The sequence below is a fragment of the Telopea speciosissima genome, chromosome 2 (genome assembly GCF_018873765.1).
Source record: "Telopea speciosissima isolate NSW1024214 ecotype Mountain lineage chromosome 2, Tspe_v1, whole genome shotgun sequence".
Lineage (NCBI taxonomy): Eukaryota > Viridiplantae > Streptophyta > Magnoliopsida > Proteales > Proteaceae > Telopea > Telopea speciosissima.
Genome location: NC_057917.1, coordinates 83810611 through 83835257, shown reverse-complemented (window position 1 = coordinate 83835257; position 24647 = coordinate 83810611). Strand labels below are relative to the sequence as shown.

Genomic DNA, 24647 nt, shown 5'->3' with positions numbered 1-24647 from the left:
CGGAAGCTCTACTGCTCGTGGGGCTAAACAGTAAACATTGAACTCTGGAGAAGGGGGGTCCACTTAAGTTTGGATGATCTGGATCGTCTATGGACGTGTGGCTGGATCTGGATTTGAAGGGCCCGCAATGTAGACTCTTTAGCAGGGAGGACGGTTCTGTTCTCACATGGCGACGGTTCATACATATCATTACATATAGGTATCAATACTAATACAGATTATGTGTGTTGGGTGCGTGGGTTTAGTCCTACATTGGGTGTCTAGGTATTTACACCAAAAAATCGGGTTTCAATGATTACAATACTTTTCCTTAAAAGGAAAAAAGAAAAAAAAAAGAAAAAAGAAAAAAGAAAAAAATAAAGAAGAAGAAGAAGAAGAAGAAAAAAGAAAAAACTATTGATAGAGATTAGTCAAATTGAATTTTTACCCCAAAAAAATAATAATAAATCAAATTGAATGATTTTGCATCGAATAATAGTCAGTCTAGGACCATGTTTATTATTTGATTGATCTAATTTTGATCAATCGATCGTACCTTATCGTTTCATAAGTAATAACTATTTTTATTTTGTAAATAGTTTACATCGAAACAAACACAGCCATAGGGATAAAGATAAAAAGTTTTCTGTAACTACATTTGTGTCACCATAAATTATTTTATGGGAATTATGAAAATCAATTCAAAATTATGTATGTATTAAAAAAGAGTGAAATGTTTTCGTATAAATTGGAAAAGCATATGCATTTCAAAATTCAGGATATTCTTTTCCCGAAATTGTGATAATATCTTTACCATTGGTGTTCTTGGCACCCATGAAGGACCTCCTCATCTCTATCATATGGATATGGGTTGGTTCTTACCCACCTATCTTAATCATATATATTCAAATATGCTTATTGTCATGTGTACTTTAGGAGAGATTTTATGTATATTTTACGATGAAACAAACATAGCCTGAGCGAGTTGCTATTTGTCATGTAAATTACTGATGTACCCAATCCAACCATTGAATGGATAAAACATCCCTTGCAACAATGATTGCCGGCTCAGCCGGTGCCAATTCTAATTCAACCGGAAACGTTTTAGATCGATCGATTTGAATTGGCAAGAACCGGAATCGGGCTTGGCTCGGCCGCGGCTAATTCAAATAGTCCAATTCCAAAAAACAATACCCTACATCCTGACGGCTGTATTGCTCAGCGGTAGTCAAAGTTCATCAACCATACAACAGCTTTAAAATTCATGTGAAGGATGGTTATAATATATCATTTTAAGTGGAAAGCTAAGAAGTTACAAAATGTTTAGTTTTGTTTGCAGGTGAAGGGTAGTTCTATCATCTTAAGTTGAAGGCTGAAAAATTATAAAATCTGACTTTCGTTAATTTGCAGGTGAATGGAAAATATACATGTTCCATTCTATATATATAATCTGCAACTTCAGAAATTCCAGAGAGAAAAAAATGTGGTATTTGAGCAAGACGTTCGCCTTCATCGTGTTCATGGTTGCTGTGTTTTGTGTGAGCAAAACAACGGATCAACCTCTGTCACAACAGCACACAAGGCAATCACCAAACCTTCGTTATGGGTTCTATCGGGAGAAATGTGAGCAAGCAGAGCACATTGTCCTTTCCACTATGAGAGAACTCACAGCAGAAAACAGTGATACTCCAGCTGCACTTCTTCGTCTACTCTTCCATGATTGCTTCATTCGGGTTCTTGTTCTCTTCCATGTGTTGTTCCTTCTTATTTGGTTCTAATTCTTCTATGTTAAATTTTTAATCAGTAACAATAAAATGAAATCTTTCTTTAATTACAGGGATGCGACGCTTCCATTCTTTTAAAAGACCATGCTAATAATGCAGGTCGGAGTGAGACAGAGGCTGCTCCTAATCTTACCCTCAAAGGCTTTGAAATGATTGATGTAATAAAGCAAAGACTTGAAAATGAATGTCCAGCAACTGTTTCTTGTTCGGATATTCTTGTTCTTGCTGCCAGGGATGGGATTACCCTCGTACGTACGTTCTTCACTGTTTTTGTTAGTGAAACATTCTTCCAACAGCACACTATGTATGGTTCACTTGACTTTGTGGATGAATTGGTCTGCTCTATTTTTTTATTTTTTTTTGTTTGTTTGTTTGTTTTCGGTCGCATTAGTTCCTAGTGATTCAACTGCTACTGGTTTAGAGATTGCCTATGCTGGTGGCCCTCAATAAACTTGGTAATTCCTATAAGCCAATTGAACATAATTTTTTTTGTTCTATTAAATGGACAAAGAAAAGAATGAATAGATTTTGATATGTGGTAGTCTACTGAAATCTTATTAAACTTGAGAGAAACAAAAGTTGAGAGAGCTTATTACCAGTATGTAGGACCAGCTCACTAGCTGCCTAATTTTAGGTCTTAGCTTTCTCCCCTCCTCTTCTGGTAGTCTTCAAATCTTCCTTTCTTAACTGCATCTGATAATTACAGTATCCACAGATGTGTCCTGTTTAGTTGAGGATGAGTCCTGGTTCTGCTGTTGGGCTTTTCTTGCTGTTGTTATCTGCTGGTTACTGGTGTTGACCTTAGTGGTTCAGTTGGGGAGAGTTTTCCAGTTCTTGCATGCTCTCATGGTGCTTGGGAGCTCTGACATCGTACACATCTATTTTAATTTGTTTGGCTCAGCTTCTAATTTTTTTTTTCCTTCCTCATGGTTGATCTCGTTCTCCCCCTAGCCCCTTGTAATTGAAGAATCACCCTTTATATTCTCTTTTTCGCTATTCTTATCTTGTTTGATAGGTTTTTGAATGATGTTCTACTTTTCAGGGGAAAAAAAAAAAAACAAAAACAAAAGATGTATATATAATCCTTTCTCAAATATTAATTTGTGGTTTGATTGTTCTGTGTTCCTTTTTTGTTTGCCTCCTCTACCCAAAATTCCTGAAACAACAGATGGGTGGCCCTTTTTATCCTCTTCTTACTGGAAGAAGAGACAGTACGGAGTCCTTCTATGAGGACTCCTTTCAAGATATTCCATCACCTGAAGATAGGATTGGCAAAATACTTGGAACTTTCAAGAGAAAGGGATTTAGTGAAAGAGAGACAGTTACACTTTTAGGTAATTTTCCTCAGTTAATAGTATTAAACTTAAGGCATTTTATACACAATAGGTTGTGATTTATGTATTCAAACTTTATTTAAAGGTGCTCACAACGTTGGGAGCATTAACTGCTTCGTCATTCAGCACCGTGTTGAGAACTTCACAGGAACTGGAAAGCCAGATGATACACTAGATGCTGGTTGGCTCAATCATTTGACCTCTCAATGCATTAACAAGCAGCATGACAGCTCCCTGTCGTCGTCTTCATTATCGGAAATGTCTCAGAATAATAGAAAAACAATGTTCAACCAACAACTCTCAACATCCATCACAATGGGGACCATATTTGGCATTCATTATTACCAGGATTTGCTGAGACGCAGAGGACTTCTTTTTTCCGATCAAGAGTTAATGAGAGACCCAACAGCAGCAGATATTGTGAGGACCTACGCCTCTGGTGACGGGTCAGACTTCCGGATTGATTTTATGCAGGCAATGGCCAAATTGTCAAACCTAGGTGTCCTCACTGGTTCACAAGGCCAAATTCGGATCAATTGCTCTATGGTTGTCAAATAGTTGATAGAATAAGCATCATAGTGTTGATATGTTTTTCTTCCTTTCCATTTGAGTTGCAATTCAATGTATTTTTTGTACATCCATATCTTGATTAACTCTTTTTAATAAGAACGGCGCATTTGCCAGAAAACTCTTCTTGTTACTCCACAACAGTCTTACAATTAAATTTGTGTTCCTTTTCTATTTTTTTTTTAAATTTTATTAAATAGCTTTACCCATTGTTTCCCAATTAGTAATTGGTCAAGACTAGAATTGGTTACATAGGGTAAAAGTATAGTGCTTTTCTATAAGCAATACTCTTCCTCTTAAAACAACAGACAAACCTGCTCATTCCTTCTACAATTGTAATACACCTCACATCTCACTCTCAAGGTGTTTTATTTAATCTCTCTTATACACTTCTTGAAAAACATTTTCCCTAACAGTGTTCAACTTCACATGCGAGGGAAGTTTGGATTTCCTCCTGCAGGGCAAAGAGATATTTTTGCACCTTAAACTCCTCACTCTCTAGTAGCCCTAATTTTATATTTGTACTTTGCCACACTTTTATCTCTTTGTCAGAGCCCTTGACACCTCACTTGTGTGCTAAAAGAGTAGGAGCATTTTAAGTGCAAGTACCTCCAACAACAAGATTTCCCACAAAGAATTATCACAGAAACCGAAAATAAAATAAGCAAACAAACAAGTAATGTTTGAACAGATCTCTTTAATCAAATGGAAGAAATTAGAATTAGTTCATGGAAATTAATAAATGAATAGATCAACAGCAAGCAGTTTTACACTTTTACTTAACGTGCAAAAGAGCATGGAGCTTGTTTTTCAAGGGCATAGATCCCTACTAATTGATTGCATGACCAATAGCTTATGTTGAATTGAATTCAGTGAGTCCACTCAGGCTTTGTTTGTGCGTCATTTCAGAAACTATATAATTTTCACAGATGATGCTGGTACTGTGAAACATCCATGGGTCCAACATAGGCTATAGCATTGAGCAATTCTGAACCAGACTAAGCACTGATTTTTCCAAAACCCAATTCTATAGTATTTGCAAAGACTTCTTTGAGAATATGCTGAAATATTCGAGTCCCACCAGAAATCAGGTTCAGGAAAATAATTTTTCCTCTAATTTATATAATTCAAAGGAAAATATACAGGTTCCATTCTACATGGGTTCAATTGTCTTCTTCTGGGCTCCGTTGCTATTCAGACAAGGAAGTCCTAGTCCTACTCCAATCAGGTTCAGGAAAATAATTTTTCTTCTAATTTGAATAACTCAAAGGAAAATATACATGTTCCATTCTACATGGGTTGAATTGTCTTCTTCTGGGCTCTGTTGCAATTCAGACAAGGAAGTCCTAGTCCTACTCCAATTCCCTTCTACTTCAATTCAAAATTCTACGTAGTTCTCTCTCTCTCTCTCTGTATTGATCTATCTGATCTGGGTGGACAATGGTTTTTCTTGTGCTTTTGTTTGTTTCACGTGTTTGCATGCACAGTAAAGTTAAACAACATTATCTTTGGTTGTTTACAAAATACAAAATAAATTAAATAAATAAATTTGATAATATATACTTGTTTAGTTGGGTGTAATTGAATTTGATTGTTTAATTTTGATATTTCAGAATTCAGGTTGGGTGACTTGGGTGGATAATTTCTTGATTCATTTCTTCCCAGAAATTTTCCTAAGGAAGCAAGAAACATCTCCATGAGACAGAGTACTGCAAATATGACAATCAGCTACTCACACTCTTCACTTCCTCTCCCTACTTTGCTGGCTTTGCCTCCACATTCGGGGCCTCATATTTAACCAGAAAGAAGGGAAGGAGAGGTAGCATCTTATTTGGTTTGTTTCTCCACCTGGATTTAGAGTCAATTGCACTCTGAATGTGTTTAAAGGAGAGTTCTAAGACAGTTCCACCTATTGGAGATGGAAGGCTGTTCGAAGAATGACCATCATGGATTGCAATGGTGTGATGTAAAGATGGATATCATCAGGTACCTGAAAATGATTACTTCCAACACAACTGCACAAGGCAGTCCAACCAACCAACCAACCAATCAACCAAAAGCTATTTAACTGGTACAGAGTGAACAATTTTGGGCAAATACCACAGAAATAAAAAATTAAATAGGTGATTCATGTTCATAGAAGTCACACAAAGTTTGGCGAAGTACATATGTCAATGATTTTGCTCCATCAAATGTATTCTAATTCTAAAATTCTCACTCTATGGCTAATTTACAAAGTACACATCAGTTTATTGTTTCACTCCTTCCAAGCGTGTTGGGGGTACTCTGCTTCTCAAGGGACTGCATCTGGCAGTTCAGATTAGGATACGGCTTCAACAATGTCCACGTCCAAGGTCTTTGATTTTTCCACTCGGGAATCCCTAGAATGGTGACATCTGCTTCTTATCTATGTTTGCCAGGAATAAGGTCTTCTACATGATGTCTTTAACTTCCATCTATGCTAGACCAAATGGTAACCTTTGATTCCTTGGCCTGTGTTAAGCATAAAGAACACCATTGGGAAAATATATCTAACAGAAGTTCAGGCAGTTTATGTGAGCCAGTTGCCATGCAAGCTTGTCCTGCCAATGCTATTTAGAGATCAGGAAGTTTGTAAGCCAATGCAAATCTTTGCAGAATATATCATGTAATAACCTACAGTCCTTACCTTACTACTGTCAGAAACGAGGAAACTTCGATATCTTTGCACTGCTTTGACCAGTTCATCTATTAATTAGCATCGCTTCCTCGATACTTCTGATAACTCCACTAAGAGTGCAGCCCCTTTCTAGGGCCTTAACAGCAGCACGATGAACATGTCTATGCCACTTGAGAAGGTTATATGACTGTAGAATGGACCACCTTGCTCGATTTGACATCTACATAAATGAAGACTAGACCAAAGTTTACTAACCGCTATTAAGTTCTTAGAAATCTACCAAAAGTTGACAACAAACAGACCTGTGCAATAGACAATGGGGGTTCCAGAAGAATACAGATACTTCTAAACAGATTCTCATCATTTTCTCCACCTTCAGCCTCTCCATATATAAGAGCTTCAGCTGCAATTCCAGCAAAAAGAACCATGCAGTACCTGGGATTTCATTCTTCAGGCATTAATACTTGATAATGTGCAAGGGAATTTACTTGTTTTAACTCAAACCTGTCAAAGGCAGCAGTGCTAAGCCGGCCTTCTCCAAGCTCTTTTTCCAATTTCTCATCCCAAAATTGAGTTCCTGCCTGCAGGAAAGTTATTAAACTAAGCATGCACCAAGGCCCAACATAATGGGAAATGGGGAAGCCCAGATAAATTGTAAGGCGGTAAGACAGTCAACAAACAAGACAAAATCATTTTACAGAGCAACAACAATTGTCACAGGAAGCCATACAAGTGAAGATAAAATTTTAATGTCGACAAAATACCAAGCAATAACTAAAGTTGCTACTTTGAAGCATGGTACAATGTAGCAGCCAAAACTTTGACCATACCAATTAGTTGGGACTTCTTGATCAAGGAGATAAGTGAACTGCCCGCTTTATCAGATCTTCGAGACTTGGAACTAGCCTGAGCCTATGTTCCAATGATATAACTGGGAAAAAAAAAGTGTTATAATTTTTCCAAATTTTTTTCCAGCTATTTTGTCTGGACAAAGCATGATGCTAGGTCAAGAGGCCCATGGAGTTTGAGAGAGAGAACTTAGTCAGAAGCAGAAATTTATGTTTCCCTTACTAATAGTTGACTACTTGCTTACATGCCAATCTAGTATTGTAAGAACTCAACCAAACAGTGGTCAGGCTTCTTGGCCGAAGAGGCCAGGTCAACACGGTTGTAAAGCTACATCAGGGAGCTAAATGGTATAGTGCAGTGTTAATGGATGATAATGTCATACACGAAATAAAATACATAAAAAGCAAAAAGGAAATAAAGAATCACCGAGACAGGGTATGAGTTTTGCTTTTGCAGGGTTGTGGGAGGGGTCTGCTAGAGGTGGTCCTAACTTTTGGAATATTTTGTATGAATTGATTGCTATCAGATTCGAACCTGGAGGTGTTTTTTTTTCCCGCGGGGGGGGGGGGGTGGAGCTCGTCTTTTCTAGCCAGTTTTCTGCAGATATAGGACTTAAACAATGAGCCAACCATTGGACTTGAAGAGAACCTAGGGAATTGTTGCATCCTCACATACTTCTTTGCTTATCAAAGTTTTTCTTTTCTTTTTCCCTCTTCTAGGTCTTAGCTTTGGCAATTGCCCTCCACTTCCTTTCATTTCCAGGTTCTGCGGATCTTCTGAACCACCAGATCGACCTTTTAAAGAATAGTGGAGCCCCTGCCTCCTGTCAGGGCTTCAGCTAGTGGAACTCATTGCAGACTAGGGTACACCTCCAATCCCATATAGGGGAAATCTTTCTCTTTCCTCCAAGAGCATTGCAAACATAACTGAGCATATAATACATTATTCCTTAAAATTATGATACGTAAGAAAAGAATAACAAACAGAAAACAAAAACATCAACCAATATAAAGCACATGGAAGATTGTAAGTACCTGCCCTTGGATTCCCATCTGCATTGCAACAATTGGGTCTAAAATCACCCCACGAATTGGGCAGCCCATCAGGTATGCTACAAATTCATGTAAGAAGAAAATGCAATGTTTGTTAGTGGGGGACCTTATGAATAAATCGTTATGCATCAAGTCTAAAGTCACAAAACATCTTCATGTGGTCCAATAAGAAATGCAATTGCAGAAAAAATATCTCATCAGTAAAAAAGGAAACCAAGAGTAACAATGTATTAAAATAGGCAAATAGCTTTATAGTCTCAAGTCTTTAATTCCATCAATAAAAGACTGCTTCAGAATGGGAACAGGAGTTACCAGTGAGAAGGTGCCCTGCTTCGTGAACAAGAATCCGACGCCTATATGGAGGCCAATAACTGGAGATTTGAGCAAAACAGCATCCTCCAAGGAAAACAGCATCTAGCATGGCTAGCACTAATACGGCTGCAAGGTTAGGCCTTATATCTACTCCTTGAGAGAGCAGAAAGGATACACCACCAAGAAAAGCAACTAAAGCAGCACTAGAGCTTCCAGAAAGACCCCACTTTTTTGGAGAAAGCTTAGACACTGCAGGAGAGCACATGATAGACTCAAGTGGTATTGCTGATACATATCAGGAAAATCTATAATATATATGAAATATAGACATTATTTAATATGAAACTAACATATTCACAGGAATGAAGATTAGGAGCAGCATTATGGCTGATGCTCTAGGAAAAACAACTATTCCATTGTTCTGAAGTACTCCAGAAATATTCACCTTCCAAACCAGTTGAAGACCTCAAAACTGTTGGTGTAACATCTCTTGGACCCTCCAGAACTGCAAAATAAGGAAAAATTTTGAGAATGGCACTTAAGGGGAGTATGAAGGAAAAATCATGAGAAAGGCAAGCTATCTGACAAAAGTACAAAATATCTCATGTTTGTGAGAGAATAACCAAGTATATAAAATAAATCTGCATTAATTGACAGAAGCACCAACTCAAAGTGGTAACAAAAAACTATTGCTTGGGACAAAATTCACCCAAAAAAAGAAGGGGGTTTCAAAAAATTATTGCTTGGGACAAAATTCATTGTTACCTAAAACTCTATAAGCTCCGGGATGGTACATGGCTACAGAATTTATTGCAGTGCAATAATGAGGTAACATGATAGGGTCCAGTTTACCCACCAAAAAACCATAGAAAATTCCAGCAAAGTAGAGAATATCATTCAGTTAAAGTCTCTGTCTACAACAGCAAAACTATTTGTGTCTACTTTAGAAAGTACAAGACGTTAGTTTATTTATAATAAAAATAAAAATCATCATAACTATAACAAAAAAAATTAGCTGCTAAACAGTGGGTCCGATGGAAAATTAGGAAGAAGCATTTATTCCATAAAACCAAATGGCTATGTTCCAATACCTTCTGTCTGACCACAGAAGGAAGAATTGGATTGATTGTTGACAGCTAGAATGGTAAATTAGTATGTCATTACATTTGTAAATTGAATGAGGAGCTCAGAGACAATGTTTAACATTAAACAGTGAACAGGTCCAAGAAAAGAAGATCCACGGGAGTAGATGAAAGAAGAAGAAAAGAAAAGAGAAGAAAATGATTGATAGGATGAAAAAAATATCCTACATGACCTCATAGCCATCTATTAAAAGATACTGAAACTACTGTAATTACAAGTAAATCCCCTGACTCATTACACATGACTATAACTATAATTACAAGCATGCTCCTGTGACAGTACATTGTACTATATTTCTTAACACAAATAAAATATCTCTAATAGGAAATGATAGTAAAGGAGAAACAGAAAATCAGGAGACCAGAAATATTGTATTACTCCAATAATATGAACAAACTAATGCCAAATGATAAATCTTGGTGTCCTATCTCATTAATCAAACAAATAGCAAACCAAAGCATGGATTTTTCATTCAAAGAACAAAAATCATAATTTCTGAATTTATATTTTAGTTTTTTTTTAACTGCTTTGACTGCTGGTTCCAATCTATCTATGTCATCATCCACTCATGGGCTTTGCCATCTTCCGTTGATGTTCTGTTTTCCACTTTAAGCACATCTGAAGAGAGATGATCCAAGCAGCAAAGCAGGGACGTGCACTTGTGTATTAGAAGATGAAAGTAGTTGGGGGGTGTTATATTCTTCTCATAGATACATTTGAATGTATTAAATTAGGATGACATACTAAGAGGCTTTCTTGAATTTGTAGGGGTGGGGGTGGATGGGCAGTCCGTCCTGCTGCTTAGCATCTTCCTTCTTGTTGTACAACAGTACATCCTTCAAATTGATGCTACCCAGACATTCAAACTGGGAGCCACTTCCATGTCTAACAATTGGGACATAGAAGTTGACACCATCATGATATGTGCACAACTATTGCTGCTGCTGCAACTACTATACTTATGCTACAACAGAAATGTATATACGACAATTACTCACGTGCAAGCACATAAATATGAGTAATTTGTATGTCCAGCCTTCACATTAGCCACTTCAAATCCCTTCTGTTCCTGCTCGGGGTCTCTGATAATCTCAAGTCCTCTCTGAGGGAGCTGATGGGGTTTTCCTTAGGTTGCCTCCCGGTCAAGTATTTGGCTTTGCCTTTGATCCCCTCCAGGCTGATTGCTCACCACTGCTCCCCTATGCTGGACCTCTTGCACAGGAGACTTCAGATCTGGAAGGGAAAGCTCCTATCTTATGTCGTCTGCTTAGAGTTGATCAATTCTGTTCTCCAGTCATCTTATATCTATTGGTCCAGTATTTTTGGGTTGCCTCAGTCCATTATTTTAAAGATGGAATCCCTCATGTACGCTTTTCTCTAGAAAGGTTGTGATGCTTACTAGATTGCTTCACCCTGTTAGTTGGGCTGTTGTTTGCCTCCTCAGAGAAGGAGGAGGTCTTAGTTTGAGAAGAATTAAAGATGTTAACTATGTCGGAATTCTCAAATTGATTTGGTAGCTAGCGGCTAAAAGGAAGAGTATTTGGGTCAATTGGGTCTACTCCCGCCTCTGTGCTGACACTATTTGGACTGCCCCTACTATCTCTGATGCCTCCTGGGTCTGGAGAAAGATCCTGAAACTCAGACCTCTTGCTTTAGGGGCTATCAGATCTATGTATGATGATGGTTCCTCTATAAGATTTTGGCTTGACAATTGGCACCCCCATGGAGTTCTCCTTCATTCGGTAGGTGCTAGAGTCATCTATAATACAGGGTTTGACATATTGGATATGATCTCAAATGTTATTCAGCATAATGATTGGCCTCCTGTCCCCTCTTCCTCTTTGTCTGCCATATGGAATGCTCTGCCGAGTATTCCTTGAAGACCTGAGGTAGGGGTGATAGTCATGTAGTCGTCTCTCCGTCGGGTCTCTTCAGTGCCAAGTGGGCTTGGGACCTTAAGTTGGATTTTAGGTTAGAGATGTAAGTGAGAGAAGGAGGAGAAGTTGAAGAAGAGGGAGATGAGAAGGAGAGCAAGAAGAGAGTAGAGAGAGATGTTTCGGTTATGAATCTTGTGTGTTGGAGAGACTTCTCCACACTCTATATTACTTGAAAAGAACTAAAAGAGTTATTACAACCACCTCCCTAGGGAGGTACAAGGTAAAAAGGACAAAAAAGATAAAATACAAAACAAGGCAACTAGTTCAAAGCCTAGTTCCCAAACTACCCCTGTTACATAACTACTAACAACTCTAACACTCCCCCTCAAGCTGGAGAATATATGTCATGCATTCCTAGCTTGCTTAGAAGAGAATTGAACTGAGGAGAGGCAAGGGCCTTGGTGAGGATGTCTGCTAACTGATCACCGGTCTTCACAAAAGGAGTACAAATGCAGCCAGAGTCTATCTTCTCTTTGATGAAGTGTCTATCAACCTCAATATGCTTAGTCCTGCCATGCTGAACAGGGTTGAGTGTTAGAATATATGTACTCCAGAATAATGTGGGGGTATTCTGGTCCTTTTGGGGGTATTTTTATGTTATTAAGTGTTATTAGCTTATGTCGGCTATGTGGGTTTTAGTCCCACATCGCCTAGCTTCTATTATTTGTAACTTCCCCTCTATTTATAATAGAGGGGCCTTTCTATCATTAATACAAGCCATTCTATTATTTCATTCCCTCTCCATGACCCACGATTCAACCAACATGGTATCAGAGCCAGGTTTGATCTAGGTTAGAGAGGAAAAAAACCCTATTTCTCCCTTCTTCTCCTCCAATCAATCTCTCTCTTCTTCTCCCTTTTCTCGGTTTTCTCCTCCTACTGGTTTTCTTCTTCTTATCCATGTACGGGGGCAGCACTAATGAGGAAAATAAAATATCCAATGATTTAGTTGCTGCCCTCCTTCATTCTCTTCGAATTTTTCCATTAAAATTCGGTTGGATCCTTCTCTGCGATTTGGAGTTTCCCTTCTTTGAGATCAGATCTCTATGAAAACTGATCCTCTAATTTTTGGAGCACCCTATGCAGCCTTTTCCAGCCTTATTCTGCCCTATTCCAAAACCTAACTTCCCTTTTGTCTTTCTCTCCATCTGTTATTAAGTTTTCCAGCCTCAATCCCCAAAATCGATCTCACCTTGTTAGGGTTTTTCAAAACCTTGACTCCAATCGATTTTTGGGTCTTCCCTTGTCAGATGCAGCTAATTTTTCAGGGATAATTCCCAACTAATACAAGCCTTAATCGACCTCAGTATGAACACAATCTGATGGCTGGATCTGTCCCTACAGCAAAATCTTCTCATCCTGCCTTTTATGGTTCCCTGTTAAAACCCTAACTCAAATCAACATTAGGGTTACAGGTTTGAGTTCTTGCTGCCTTTTTGAGGGATGATTACTCCACCTACAGAGACCACTCGACCTCAATTTTTTGCCTCTTTCCAAGTGTTTGAAGACCCCTAACCCCAATCGATCCTTCTTTTCAGGGTTTTTTTCAAAACCCTGACCCATATCGATTTTAGGGTTAGGGTTGTTTGCTGCTATTGGAGTTTTTTGTTGGTGTTTCTACCATCAAGAAGGACATTCTGCTTCAACTATTTATGGCTTGAAGAAGGTCTACTGCACAAGATAGCTGCTGCCCTCCATTTCTGCGATTTTTTGGTATTTCTCCCACATGAAGATTAAGTCTCAATTACCAAGGAGATTGGTCATTCGAACTGGAGATCCTTTCAGCAGTTGTGGTCAGCATCTATTACCATAAGCAATCACCTTGGCCAAGTCATCCTCACTTTGTTGAAGCCCCCTTCCCTACAATCCATATTCACTTTCAGGGTTTTTTACAAAACCCTGGCTATTATCGATCTAAGGGTTAGGGCAATCCACTCTTGCTGATTTTTTTAGGAGAGTTTTATAACCATCAAAGGAGTATTCAGCCCATATTTCAGCATCATTCATCAGGTTTTTTTGCAAAAATTACAGTTCATTTTGTTGGCTTAGTTTCTCTAATTATCAACCTGTTTTTTCTTGTTCCTATATGGCTGGCTGCTTCAACTACCTATGGATTTGTCTGGTTATTTATCTTATATTTGCTGGTTATTTTGAACTTCACTACCTACCTGGCTGGTGTTCTTGATTGGCTTCTGTAAGCATGACTGGTTAATGTGTTACTGCTGCCTTCATGTGGAATACTACTGCCCTATGATTATGACTGAGTTTCCTATTATTGGAGATTGAATTTCTTTCGTTATGGAAGACTCAAATCTGCTACCCTGGAGATCAGCTTATTTGGGATTACTACAGTGTGTTCCACGATTATTGGTTGCACCTACGAACCTATTCAGTTATGTAGAGTTTTTCTGGTTCATATCTGGCACACTTTGGAGCTTATCCTAGCATTTTTCCCTAATTCAGATCCGATCCAATTTTTTGTTGAAGCTTCTTCAATCCATTGCTGTCCAGATGTCTTCGTTAGTACTGTTTAGCATGTGGGAGTTTATACCTTGGAGTTTTTTGCACAATTGTTCCTCCTTGTTTGAAGATTGATCAAGCCTTGCAAAATGGAGCCTTTCCTTTCATCACATCAGATCTGTATCCTTATCCGATCTGAATATTGGAGTTAGGAGTTTCTGCCCTGCAGGAGTTTCCATCAAAAGTGTTTATTTGATCGATGGAAGATGGTTGGAACTTTATATGTTGCATTATTTACTCCTCCTTCATTATCCCATTGCTTTTTTTCCTTCACCACCTCCCAAAACATACCTTTGGCATTCCCCATAACCACCTTGGAAGTTAATGGTATTCTCTTCTTTACCATTTCTTCTTTTTACCATTACACTTGGCAGCCATTTAAAAATTCTGGAATGTTATGTTCTGCCCTATCTCTAAAATCATCTCTCTTATGTCCACGTGCACTACACGTGAGGGGGGGATTATATACAGTATACCTGCAACCATTGCAGAGAGCAGAACATGCAGGGACACTTGGTGCAAAACATAGAAGGTCAGAGGTTTTACCATTGCTAATGGGTATCTACTTTGTTATTAGGTTAAAGTTTGCCATAAGGGGGAGGTTGGCCTTAAAGTTTTGAAGATGTTTGGTTATTGCCTGCCCATATGAGATCCTACAGTTTGGTTGTTTTTTCCGCTGCTTGATCTTTACTGCTGCTTGACTCATTTGCCGGCTACCCTAGTTACTTATCTTCAAGATTATAATTCAGAGATTCATTATTGGACAAAGATTGGTGAGAGATGCCTTTTTGCTGATCAAGTCTGTCCAAGTTTGAAGGTCTATTTTTTCAAGTTCTTGAAGGTCTATTTGGGAGCTGCATTCATTTTGGAGCTGGATTCTACTACAACTTATTTTTCCCATTTTATTCAAATTGGGCATTAGTACCTTGTATGCGCCAACTTGAGGGGGAGTGTTAGCATTGTTATGGAGAGAGTTTTTTTTCTTTAGTAGAGAGTTTTTTTTCTTTAGTCCACGCTGGATCTTCCTTCTTTCATATTTGTATAATCCAGCGTGAGGGGGAGTGTTAGAATATATGTACTCCAAAATACCGTGGGGGTATTCTGGTCCTTTTGGGGGTATTTTTATGTTATTAAGTGTTATTAGCTTATGTCGGCTATGTGGGTTTTAGTCCCACATTGCCTAGCTTCTATTATTTGTAACTTCCCCTCTATTATAAATAAAAGGGCCTTTCTATCATTAATACAAGCCATTCTATTATTTCATTCCCTCTCCATGACCCACGATTCAATCAACAGTGAGCAATACTGATGGCAGCCTTGTTGTCACAATAGAGTCTCATAGGGCCTTCAGTGTCAAATCCCAGTTCCTGAACCAGTCTTTTCAACCATATAAGTTCACACACTCCATGCGCCATAGCTCTAAATTCTGCCTCTGCATTGGATCTGGCTACAACATGCTGTTTTTTGCTCCTCCATGTAACCAAATTACCTCCCACAAAGGTATAATAGCCGGAGGTAGATCTCCTGTTTGTAATAGAGCCAGCCCAATCTGCATCAGTGAATCCTTCCACTCTCAAATGATTGTGTCTGGCATACAACAGTCCTTTCCCTGGAGAAAACTTCAAATACCTAAGAATGCGATATACGGCATCCAAGTGGCCACTTTTGGGAGCATGCATAAATTGGCTCACCACTCCTACTATATGAGATATCTAGGCGTGTCATAGGGAGATAGATAAGCTTCCCAACAAGTCTTTGGTACTTTCCCGCATCAACCAGAGAAGGACCACAATCTTCCCCTAGTTTGTGATTTTGCTCAATAGGAGAACTTGCTGGTTTGCAACCCAACATCTCTGTCTCTGTCAACAAATCAAGAACAAACTTCCGTCGACATATGTTGATTCCTTTCTTAGTCCTTGATACTTCAATTCCTAGGAAGTACTTCAAGGGACCCAGGTCTTTGATCTCAAACTGTTGTGCTAAGTAGCTTTTCAGTGTACCAATCTCAGCTATATCATCTCCTGTGACCACAATATCATCCACACAGACAATGAGAGCAGTGATGGTACCATTGCCCCGCTTGGTAAAGAGTGTGTGATCAGCTTGGCTTTGGGAATATCCATTCTTTAGAATGGCCTGTCGGAAGCGTTCAAACCATGCCTTTGGTGACTGTTTGAGACCATATAGTGCCTTCTTGAGGAGACACACTTTCCCTTCAGCTGAAGGCATTTTGAAGCCTGGTGGGGGCTGCATGTACACTTCCTCTTCTAAGTCACCATGGAGAAAGGCATTCTTCACATCTAACTGATATAATGGCCAATCTTTATTGGCAGCCAGTGATAAAAGAACTCTTATAGAGTTATGCTTAGCCACAGGGGCAAACGTCTCCTGATAGTCAACCCCATAGACTTAAGTGTACCCCTTGGCAACCAATCTTGCCTTGTATCTCTCCACAGTACCATCAGACTTGTACTTGATTGTATAGACCCATCTGCATCCAATTGGGACACGTCCCTTAGGAAGATCCACCAATTGCCAAGTATCTTTCTTCTCAAGAGCCATCATCTCCTCAGACATAGCTTGTCTCCACTTTGGGTCAAGCATAGCATCATTGACATTCCTGGGAATAGAGGCTGTAGAGAGAGCAATAGTAAAGGCAATACTTGTAGGAGAAAGAGCATCATAGGAAACAAACTGGGTTATCGGATTAGTACAAGCTCTTTTCCCTTTTCTAACAGCAATAGGAAGGTCTAAATCACATAGAGAAGAAGGGATGTCACCTGATTGAGAAGGATGGGTCTCAGAATGTCGATCTGGATCCAAAGAGTACTCTTGGTAGGTCTTCTTTCTCTCATTATGCACGCCTTCACCTCTCTTGAAGGTAATATGGTAATCCTTCTCCTTATCAGTATCACTATCAACCACTAAATCTGTATTCACATTCACATCCGCAGCCCTGTGCTTTCCAATGTCAAGTGTAAAGGGAGAGATGGGTAGAGGATGAAGGAAATCAGCAGCCTGTTCACTTTCACAATTCTTCCCCTGAAGAGGATGCTGAGAAGGGGCAAAGAAAGGGACAGATTCAAGGAAGGTGACATCCTTGGAAATAAGACACCGACGAGAAGAAGGTTGATAACATTTGTAACCCTTGGTAGTAGAAGAGTACCCAAGGAAGAGACACTTGAGAGCCTTGGGATCAAGTTTAGTACGGGCAGATTTGTTTACATGCACATAACAAACACACCCAAAGACTTTAGGAGGAAGAGAGAGAGCAGAAGCCTTGGGGGATAAGATGTCCAAGGGAGATTTGAAATCAAGAAGTCTGGTAGGCATGCGGTTGATGAGGAAAGAGGCAGTGAGCAGAGCAGCAGACCAAAAAGTCTTGGGGACATGCATGCCAAATAGGAGACTACGGGTGACCTCCAATAAATGACGATTCTTCCTCTCAGCAACCCCATTTTGTTGGGGGGTGTCAACACACGCTAGCTGATGGAGAATGCTATTATCAGTAAAGAAGGTTTGGAGACCACCAAACATGTATTCCCCCCCTTTGTCGGATCGAACAATTTTGATCCGAGTGTCAAACTGAGTCAGAATCATCTGATAAAAAGTTTTAAATGCATCACAAACGTCACTTTTATGCTTCATAAGAACAGTCCAAGTGGCACGAGAGAAATCATCAACAAAGGACACAAAGTAACGATAGCCAAATAAAGAGGTAGTAGGGGAAGGTCCCCAAACATCAGTGTGCACAATATGAAAAGGAGCAGTAGTTCTATTACCATGATATGGATAAGAGGAACGACAATGTTTGGCAAACATACATGGTTCACATTGAAAAATATGAGAAGAAGCAACAAAAGAAAATAAGTGAGGCAATTGTTTCCTCATTACAACAAAAGATGGATGGCCAAGACGGCGATGCCATAACATAATAGACTCCACAGAACTACTATCATTACGTCCACACACATAGGACTGAGCTGTGGGAAAAAAAGGCTAAAAAAGATAAAGGCCTTGCTCCTCACGTCCACTACCAATAATCCTCTTCGTCACCAAATCCTGAAAAAGACAATGAGAAGGAAAAAAAGTGACACAGCAGTTTAAAGATTTTGTCAAATGACTCACAGAGAGAAGATTAAGGGTAAGATTAGGTACATGAAGAACAAATGTAAGAGAAATAGATGATGTAACAGGGATACTGCCCTTACCAGAAATGGAGGAAAGGGAGCCATCGGCTACCCGAACCTTATCCTTACAGGAGCAAATGGTATAGGAATCATAATAATGGGACGTACCAGTCATGTGGTCGATGGCACCAGAGTCAATGACCCAAGACTGGGCTGCAGTAGAGGCTGAGGTGGAGACCTACAAAGCGGAGGATGAAGAAGAGCTAGCTGTTGTGGGTATAGAAGGTGTGCTCAACTGTGACATAACCCTACGGAACACTACATCGGCCAAAGTAGAGTCATCCTGTGTAGCATCTGTCTTTGTCATAACAGAGTGAGCACCTCGAGCTCCCCCTCGACGACCACTACGAGCCCCACCGTGTGTACCAGGAGGACGGCCATGAAGAGTCCAACATCTATCCTTGGTGTGCCCAGATCTCCCACAATGGTCACATTTAAATCTGTCTCTGCCACCACCACTAGTACCACCTGTCTCCACTACTCTATCCTCCCCATAAGTAAGCCCCTGGCCTCTTCCACCACTACGGGTGTCCCGGAAAGAGGAAGAATTGAGAGCTGATCTCTCAAGGGATGATGCTGGAGCAGGTGCCATAGCTACACGCTGAGTCTCCTCACTCTGCAAATAGCTGCAAACCTCATCAAGAGATGGAAGAGGAGACCTGCCCAAAATCTGGAGCCTAATGGGTTTATACTCAGGATTCAGCCCACCAAGAAGAGTGAAGACACCCTCCTTTTCAATAGCACGATACACCTTGGCCTCATCCACTGGGTTGGTCAATTGGAGATCCCTCTAATGATCATACTCCTCCAACAGGCTAATATAGGCATTGTAGTACTCAGAAATAGTCTTGTCGCCCTGCTTCATTGCATTAATTTTTTGGTGAAGGTGATAAACTTTGGCGGAGTCACCCACCCTATCAAATGTCTGGGCGACACTGTCCCAAATAGCCTTGGCAGTTTCCTTTCTCATAAATCTCCGCCCAATCTCGGGCTTCATGGAGAAGATAAGCCATGTCATGACTGTGGAATTTTCGGTCTCCCATTTCTCATAAGTAGGGGAACCAAGAGCTGGAGCAGTAATAGTTCCAATAATATACCCAAGTTTCCCTTTGCTCCGAAGGGAAAGCTTCACTGAGTGGGACCAATCCAAATAATTGGTGTTGTCTAATTTCACAATGGAGATCTGTGGGTGTGAGTTCTCAAAGACAAACTGTGAAGCAACTGGAGTAGGTTGTGATTCAGCCGTGCCAAGCCCAGAGACATCAGAATCAGGCATGTTGTGGGGATAAAAGAGGCACTTAACCATGCACAAGTAACTCCAAACAAAGTGGGGAGCACACACTCAACCCAAATGAAGATTCCAATCTCAAGAGATAAATTCCAGCAGCAAAAAACAGAGGAAAAAACTGAACAGAACTTCACCCAACACTTTTAAAATAGAAACACCCACTCATACAAGTTATAAGACCTTTAACAAGGTATGCATACACACTTCTCAACCAAGGGAGGAGTCCATGATACTCCAAATGCAAGAAAAGAAGAAAGTAGCAGTCAGATCGATACAGGCGGGGAAAAGAAACCCACGAAAATGAGCAAAGCTCCAGCAAGAGAACCCTTGACTAGGAGATACACATGGGGCTTGAAGAACGCCCTTGTACGATCCTAATGAGCCATTCCAAGCTCCAAACCCATGCCGAGAGAAGAAAATACAAGATTTGCAACCTTGAGATGGCGGAAAACCTAGAAAAAGCTTGGTGGACTGCAAACACTTCAATGGGCTTCAATCCAGCTCAAGGATCATCTTTAAACACTCAAACAGGTTGAAAAGAACCTATTTCATCTATCTACAGTAGGTTGTTCACATAGATGCCTCTTCCTTGAAGTTCCTTGTGTCTTAGGATTTCAAGGAGAAGAAAAGAATAGGGCAAGAGGACTGATACGACTCTCAAACCTGTAGCTCTGATACGAAGTTGGATTTTAGGTTAGAGATGTAAGTGAGAGAAGGAGGAGAAGTTGAAGAAGAGGGAGATGAGAAGGAGAGCAAGAAGAGAGTAGAGAGAGATGTTTCGGTTATGAATCTTGTGTGTTGGAGAGATTTCTCCACACTCTATATTACTTGAAAAGAACTAAAAGAGTTATTACAACCACCTCCCTAGGGAGGTACAAGGTAAAAAGGACAAACAAGATAAAATACAAAACAAGGCAACTAATTCAAAGCCTAGTTCCCAAACTACCCCTGTTACATAACTACTAACAACTCTAACACCTTATTCGAGCTCGGGGGTCTATCAAAGCACGGAACCATCTGGTCTGGTTTAAGAAGCATATCCCCCACCATAGTTTGATTGTCTGGAGGATGTTTTCTAGCTACCTCCTAGCTCAGGTCTTCCTCATTCACAGACAGATTCTAGTTTCCCCCCAGTGCTGCCTTTGTTGGAATGCTTCTGAAGAAGTGGATCATCTATTTTTTTTTTTATTGCCCCTTCTCCTCCTCAGTCTGGCAAGGTCTTCTGGCCAAATTTTGGCCCAGTAGAAGAAGGATACTTCCCTTTGAGAGAGAATGGATCTGGGTGGATATTATCTTTCGGGGTACCACTTGCTATACTCGGTCAATAAGTTTGCTTTTACAGCCGCCATCTATCACATTTGGGTTGAGTGCAACCTTAGAAGATGGACCTCTAAGTCCATATCCTTTCAGCAGATTTGGGACTTGACCCTCTTTAGTGTCAGATCTAAGATTGCAATAGCCCCTATTAGGTGCTCTAATATGCCTAGAAGTAGATTGATCATTGATGCTTCAGGTCTCCCCTTCTCTTCTTCAGGGCCTAGCCTCTTTTCTCCCTTGTAATGGTTGGGCCTTGTTTTTTTGTATTTTCCTTCTCTTCTTTGGTAATGAATTATGTGCAGTGTATTCTCTTTGCTTCTTCCTAGAGAGTTAATATGGCAAGTACTAGAGAAGAGAAGTGTTTTAAGTAAATATGTGGACATAATTAAAGAACTGTGGGGGGCCAAGGTAGTGAATTCTCAATTACAATTGGGTTACATCAAGGACCAGCTTTAAGCCCTTATTTGTTTGCGCTTATCACAGATGATTTAACCAGAGATATTCAAGATGAGGTACCTTAGTGTATGCTTTTTGCTGATGATTTGTTATGGTGGATGAGACAAATGCAGGGATTAACACCAAGTTAGAGTTATGGAGATCAACCTTAGAATCAAACGGTTTTAAGATAAGTAGAACGAAGGCAGAGTATATGATGTGCAACTTGGGTTACATTATAATGAGGTGGTGAAAATTGACTAGAGGGAGATTCTGCAAAATGATTATTTTAGGTATCTTGGCTCAATCATAAATAAAGAAGGTGATATAGAGGATGATGTTTCACAGAGAATTAAAATAGGATGGATGAAATAGAGAGGTGCATCCGAGTGTTGTGTGATTGGCGTATTCCTTTAAAATTATAAGACAGTCATACGACCCGCTATGATGTATGGTGTGGAATGTTGGGCAGTTAAGAAGCATCATATAGCTAAACTCCGTGTCGCAGAGATGAGGATGTTGATATGGATGAGCGGAAAAACTAGGAAGGATAAATAAAGTAAGGAATGATCACATCAGAGCTGGTTTAGGAGTAACTATGATACATGATAAGCTACGAGAAAGTCGATTGACGTGGCATGGCCATGTTTAATGGAGGCCTTTGCATGCTCTAGTACAGAGGAGTGATTTGATTCAGATGGAAGGAACTAAAAGAGCCAGGGCAAACCTAAAATGACCTTAGGAGAAGTGGTGAGGAAAGACATGCATGGCTTAGGCCTTGTATCAAGTATGACCTAAAATAGAGCTGATTGGAGGGCAACGATTCATGTAGCCAACCCCATTTAGTTGGGATAAGACTTAGTTGTTGTTGTTTGTTGTATTCTCTTTGCTTCTTGCCTACATCCAGATTATCCCCAAGTCAAAAAGAAAGAGAGGTGGGGAATTCAAACAAGAAGCCAAAAAACCATGAATTTAAATTACAAACCCCTTGAAGTCCTATATACTTGATGAAAGCAAGCAAAAAATAAGCTGTACAGATCCGTTTTTATCAAAACTTTAGCCGAATTACTAACGCAATGAAACTAACCAGGTTAAACTCTTTTTTTTGGGGGGGGGGGGAAGGGAGGGGGAGAGGATGTAGAAAAAGCATACACAAATGAACAAAGACAACAAGAACATAACCAAAGCATCACAAAAGTAACAACTTATCAAAGGACTTCAAAATTTACAACTTAAATGACAGTTAGTCATGTGAACAACAACAAAAAACCTCAATTGATATTTTCAATGAATCAAGCTCCTGTCCCCTTACCCAATGCACCTAAAAATTTCTTTTCTTTTTAAGCTTGATGATCAAGAGATACCTAAATGGTCTAGTTTGTTATCTTGGTTTGATAATAAATGATGTGCCAACAAAATTGGAGCAAGCTGCATGAAGTGGAGAGGAGATTCTAGAGTGTTCTAAGATCGACAAATGTTCGATGACAAAAAAGACAGGTATAAGACCACCAAAATTGTATCATGTTGAAATGCGGGAAATTAAGGACCAAGAGATGGAGGAGTTGCAATGCTAGATTCGACAAATTATAGATGAACACGTTCTTGGAAACTTACGACTTGCACCAATAGGTGGCATGCATAGTTCAAAAACTCAGCGAGATCTCGAATATCGAGCTTCTCGAGACGAAATGACATACGAGACACAAAAATATGCACAGTTTCGAAAAACTCCACCGAAATTTCAAATATTTCAAGAATCTCGGAGAAATCTCGAATGTTTTGAGAATCTCGACCTCCTTAGTACTCATAGTATCGTATTGTTGGGACTTGGGAGTTGAGACGTGGAAGACTAAGATAATAAGTGTCTATGACTTATGTATTATTCATTGTACTTGGGTTGGGCGTCTATATTATATGCATTGTGAGCACTTCACTATATCTTGTGGTTTGTAGTAGAAACTTTAAGTCTTGTAACTATTTTTTAAATAATTATTCAATATTATGTGTCTTCATCCATTATTGCATAATTTACTTGTTTTACTTACCAATTATGTCTCATATCATTCAAACAATGTGTAGAATAGGTAATATTACATTAAGGGTTTGGCCTTCACTGCCAACCAAGGGTGCAAATCCAAAACACCATTTTTTTTTTAGTTTGAAGATTTAAATATGTTTATTAAGCCTAAAACAAGCTTCCCTTAAAGTTTCGGAGCCAACTATGGCCAACTGCCCACCGAAACATCATTCTGAAACAAACAAAAAAAATGCACCGCCTTGCCGAGATCTCGTGACCTGGTCGAGACGAGTTTTCGAACCATGCTGACAAGACAAAATAAATGAATCAGCAAGTAGTTATATCATGCAAATTGAAGGTTGTAAGGGGACAAGGCAAAAGCCAAACATGGATTCAGATGAACTAATAAGGACATGACTTCTGTACAAGCCATGGCTATTGTTCAAGCAGGATTGTTGCAGCCACATTTAGTTGGGATATTTCATTGTTCAGTTGAGTGGAGTGGAGTTGTTTACTTTTTAAAACATAACTTTCCAAGATCAATTTTTTTTTCTTTTTTAATCAAAGGATTCGTGTCCTACCACTAGCACCATAAACACTCGAATTCACACCCAATGCACCTGAACGTAACCACCGAATCCTAAGTGGGGGAGTTGAAAAAAATTAATAAATATACCTATATTCCTGCATTTTCCGAAATTAGGCAAGAATCCTCTGTCCTTGAGAAACGCATAAGCACTTCCCACAAGCTTCATATCGTCAGCATTCAGGCACGTATCCAAAACTTCCCAGTCCCGCTCCGTCCGAAACAACTTTAAATCATCACCCGACGAAGGAATTGGAGGAATAGACGCCGACGTAGGAGAAGCAGAGGATTGAATTGAGAGACCCTCCAGAGATTTCAAGAATCTAAGAGCTCTGCCGAGGTCCTTTTCCTTCACTGCGTCTTCATATTCTTGCCATTCTCTCAAAGCTCTAGTCCTGCGGCTTCTCCTAAAAATCGTTTTCTTGTCTACGAATGAGTAGAGAGGAAAATGTGACGTTTGGTAGAAAGAGAACATAGAAGAGCGCAAGTTCGTGGCAGAGAAGGAAGAAAACCAGAGGGCCATGATTGCTCTCTCTCTCTCTCGACTCTCGACAGCACCAATTTGGGCAATTTGGAAGGAGCAAAGCCAGCATTAAGGCGTGTTCAATCTGCAAATTGATAACCCAAATTCCCAAAGCTCAAATGATCAATTGGTTGGACCGTAATGATCAAATGACC

The 24647-nt window shown here is 39.7% G+C and overlaps 2 protein-coding genes across 3 annotated transcripts; one reads left to right on the top strand and one right to left on the bottom strand.

Annotated features, from left to right (window-relative positions):
* The first annotated feature begins 1460 nt into the window (after positions 1–1460).
* LOC122651248 (putative Peroxidase 48) lies at positions 1461–2790 on the top strand. Its single transcript, XM_043844551.1, has 3 exons — positions 1461–1712; positions 1817–2098; positions 2779–2790. Exons 1-3 carry the CDS (start codon positions 1461–1463, stop codon positions 2788–2790), a joined length of 546 nt encoding a protein of 181 aa, XP_043700486.1.
* Positions 2791–6374: 3584 nt separating this feature from the next.
* LOC122650195 lies at positions 6375–24526 on the bottom strand. 2 transcript variants are annotated; one of them, XM_043843523.1, is made up of 7 exons: positions 24060–24526; positions 8982–9041; positions 8537–8785; positions 8207–8283; positions 6828–6904; positions 6626–6758; positions 6375–6543 (listed from the first exon to the last, which is right to left on the bottom strand). In XM_043843523.1, the coding sequence occupies exons 1-7, from the start codon at positions 24490–24492 to the stop codon at positions 6388–6390; spliced, it is 1185 nt and encodes a 394-aa protein (XP_043699458.1). In that variant the 5' UTR covers positions 24493–24526; the 3' UTR covers positions 6375–6387. The 2 variants fall into 2 exon arrangements, with proteins under 2 accessions (XP_043699458.1, XP_043699459.1); XM_043843524.1 differs by having other exon boundaries at positions 6639–6758.
* Positions 24527–24647: the final 121 nt, after the last annotated feature.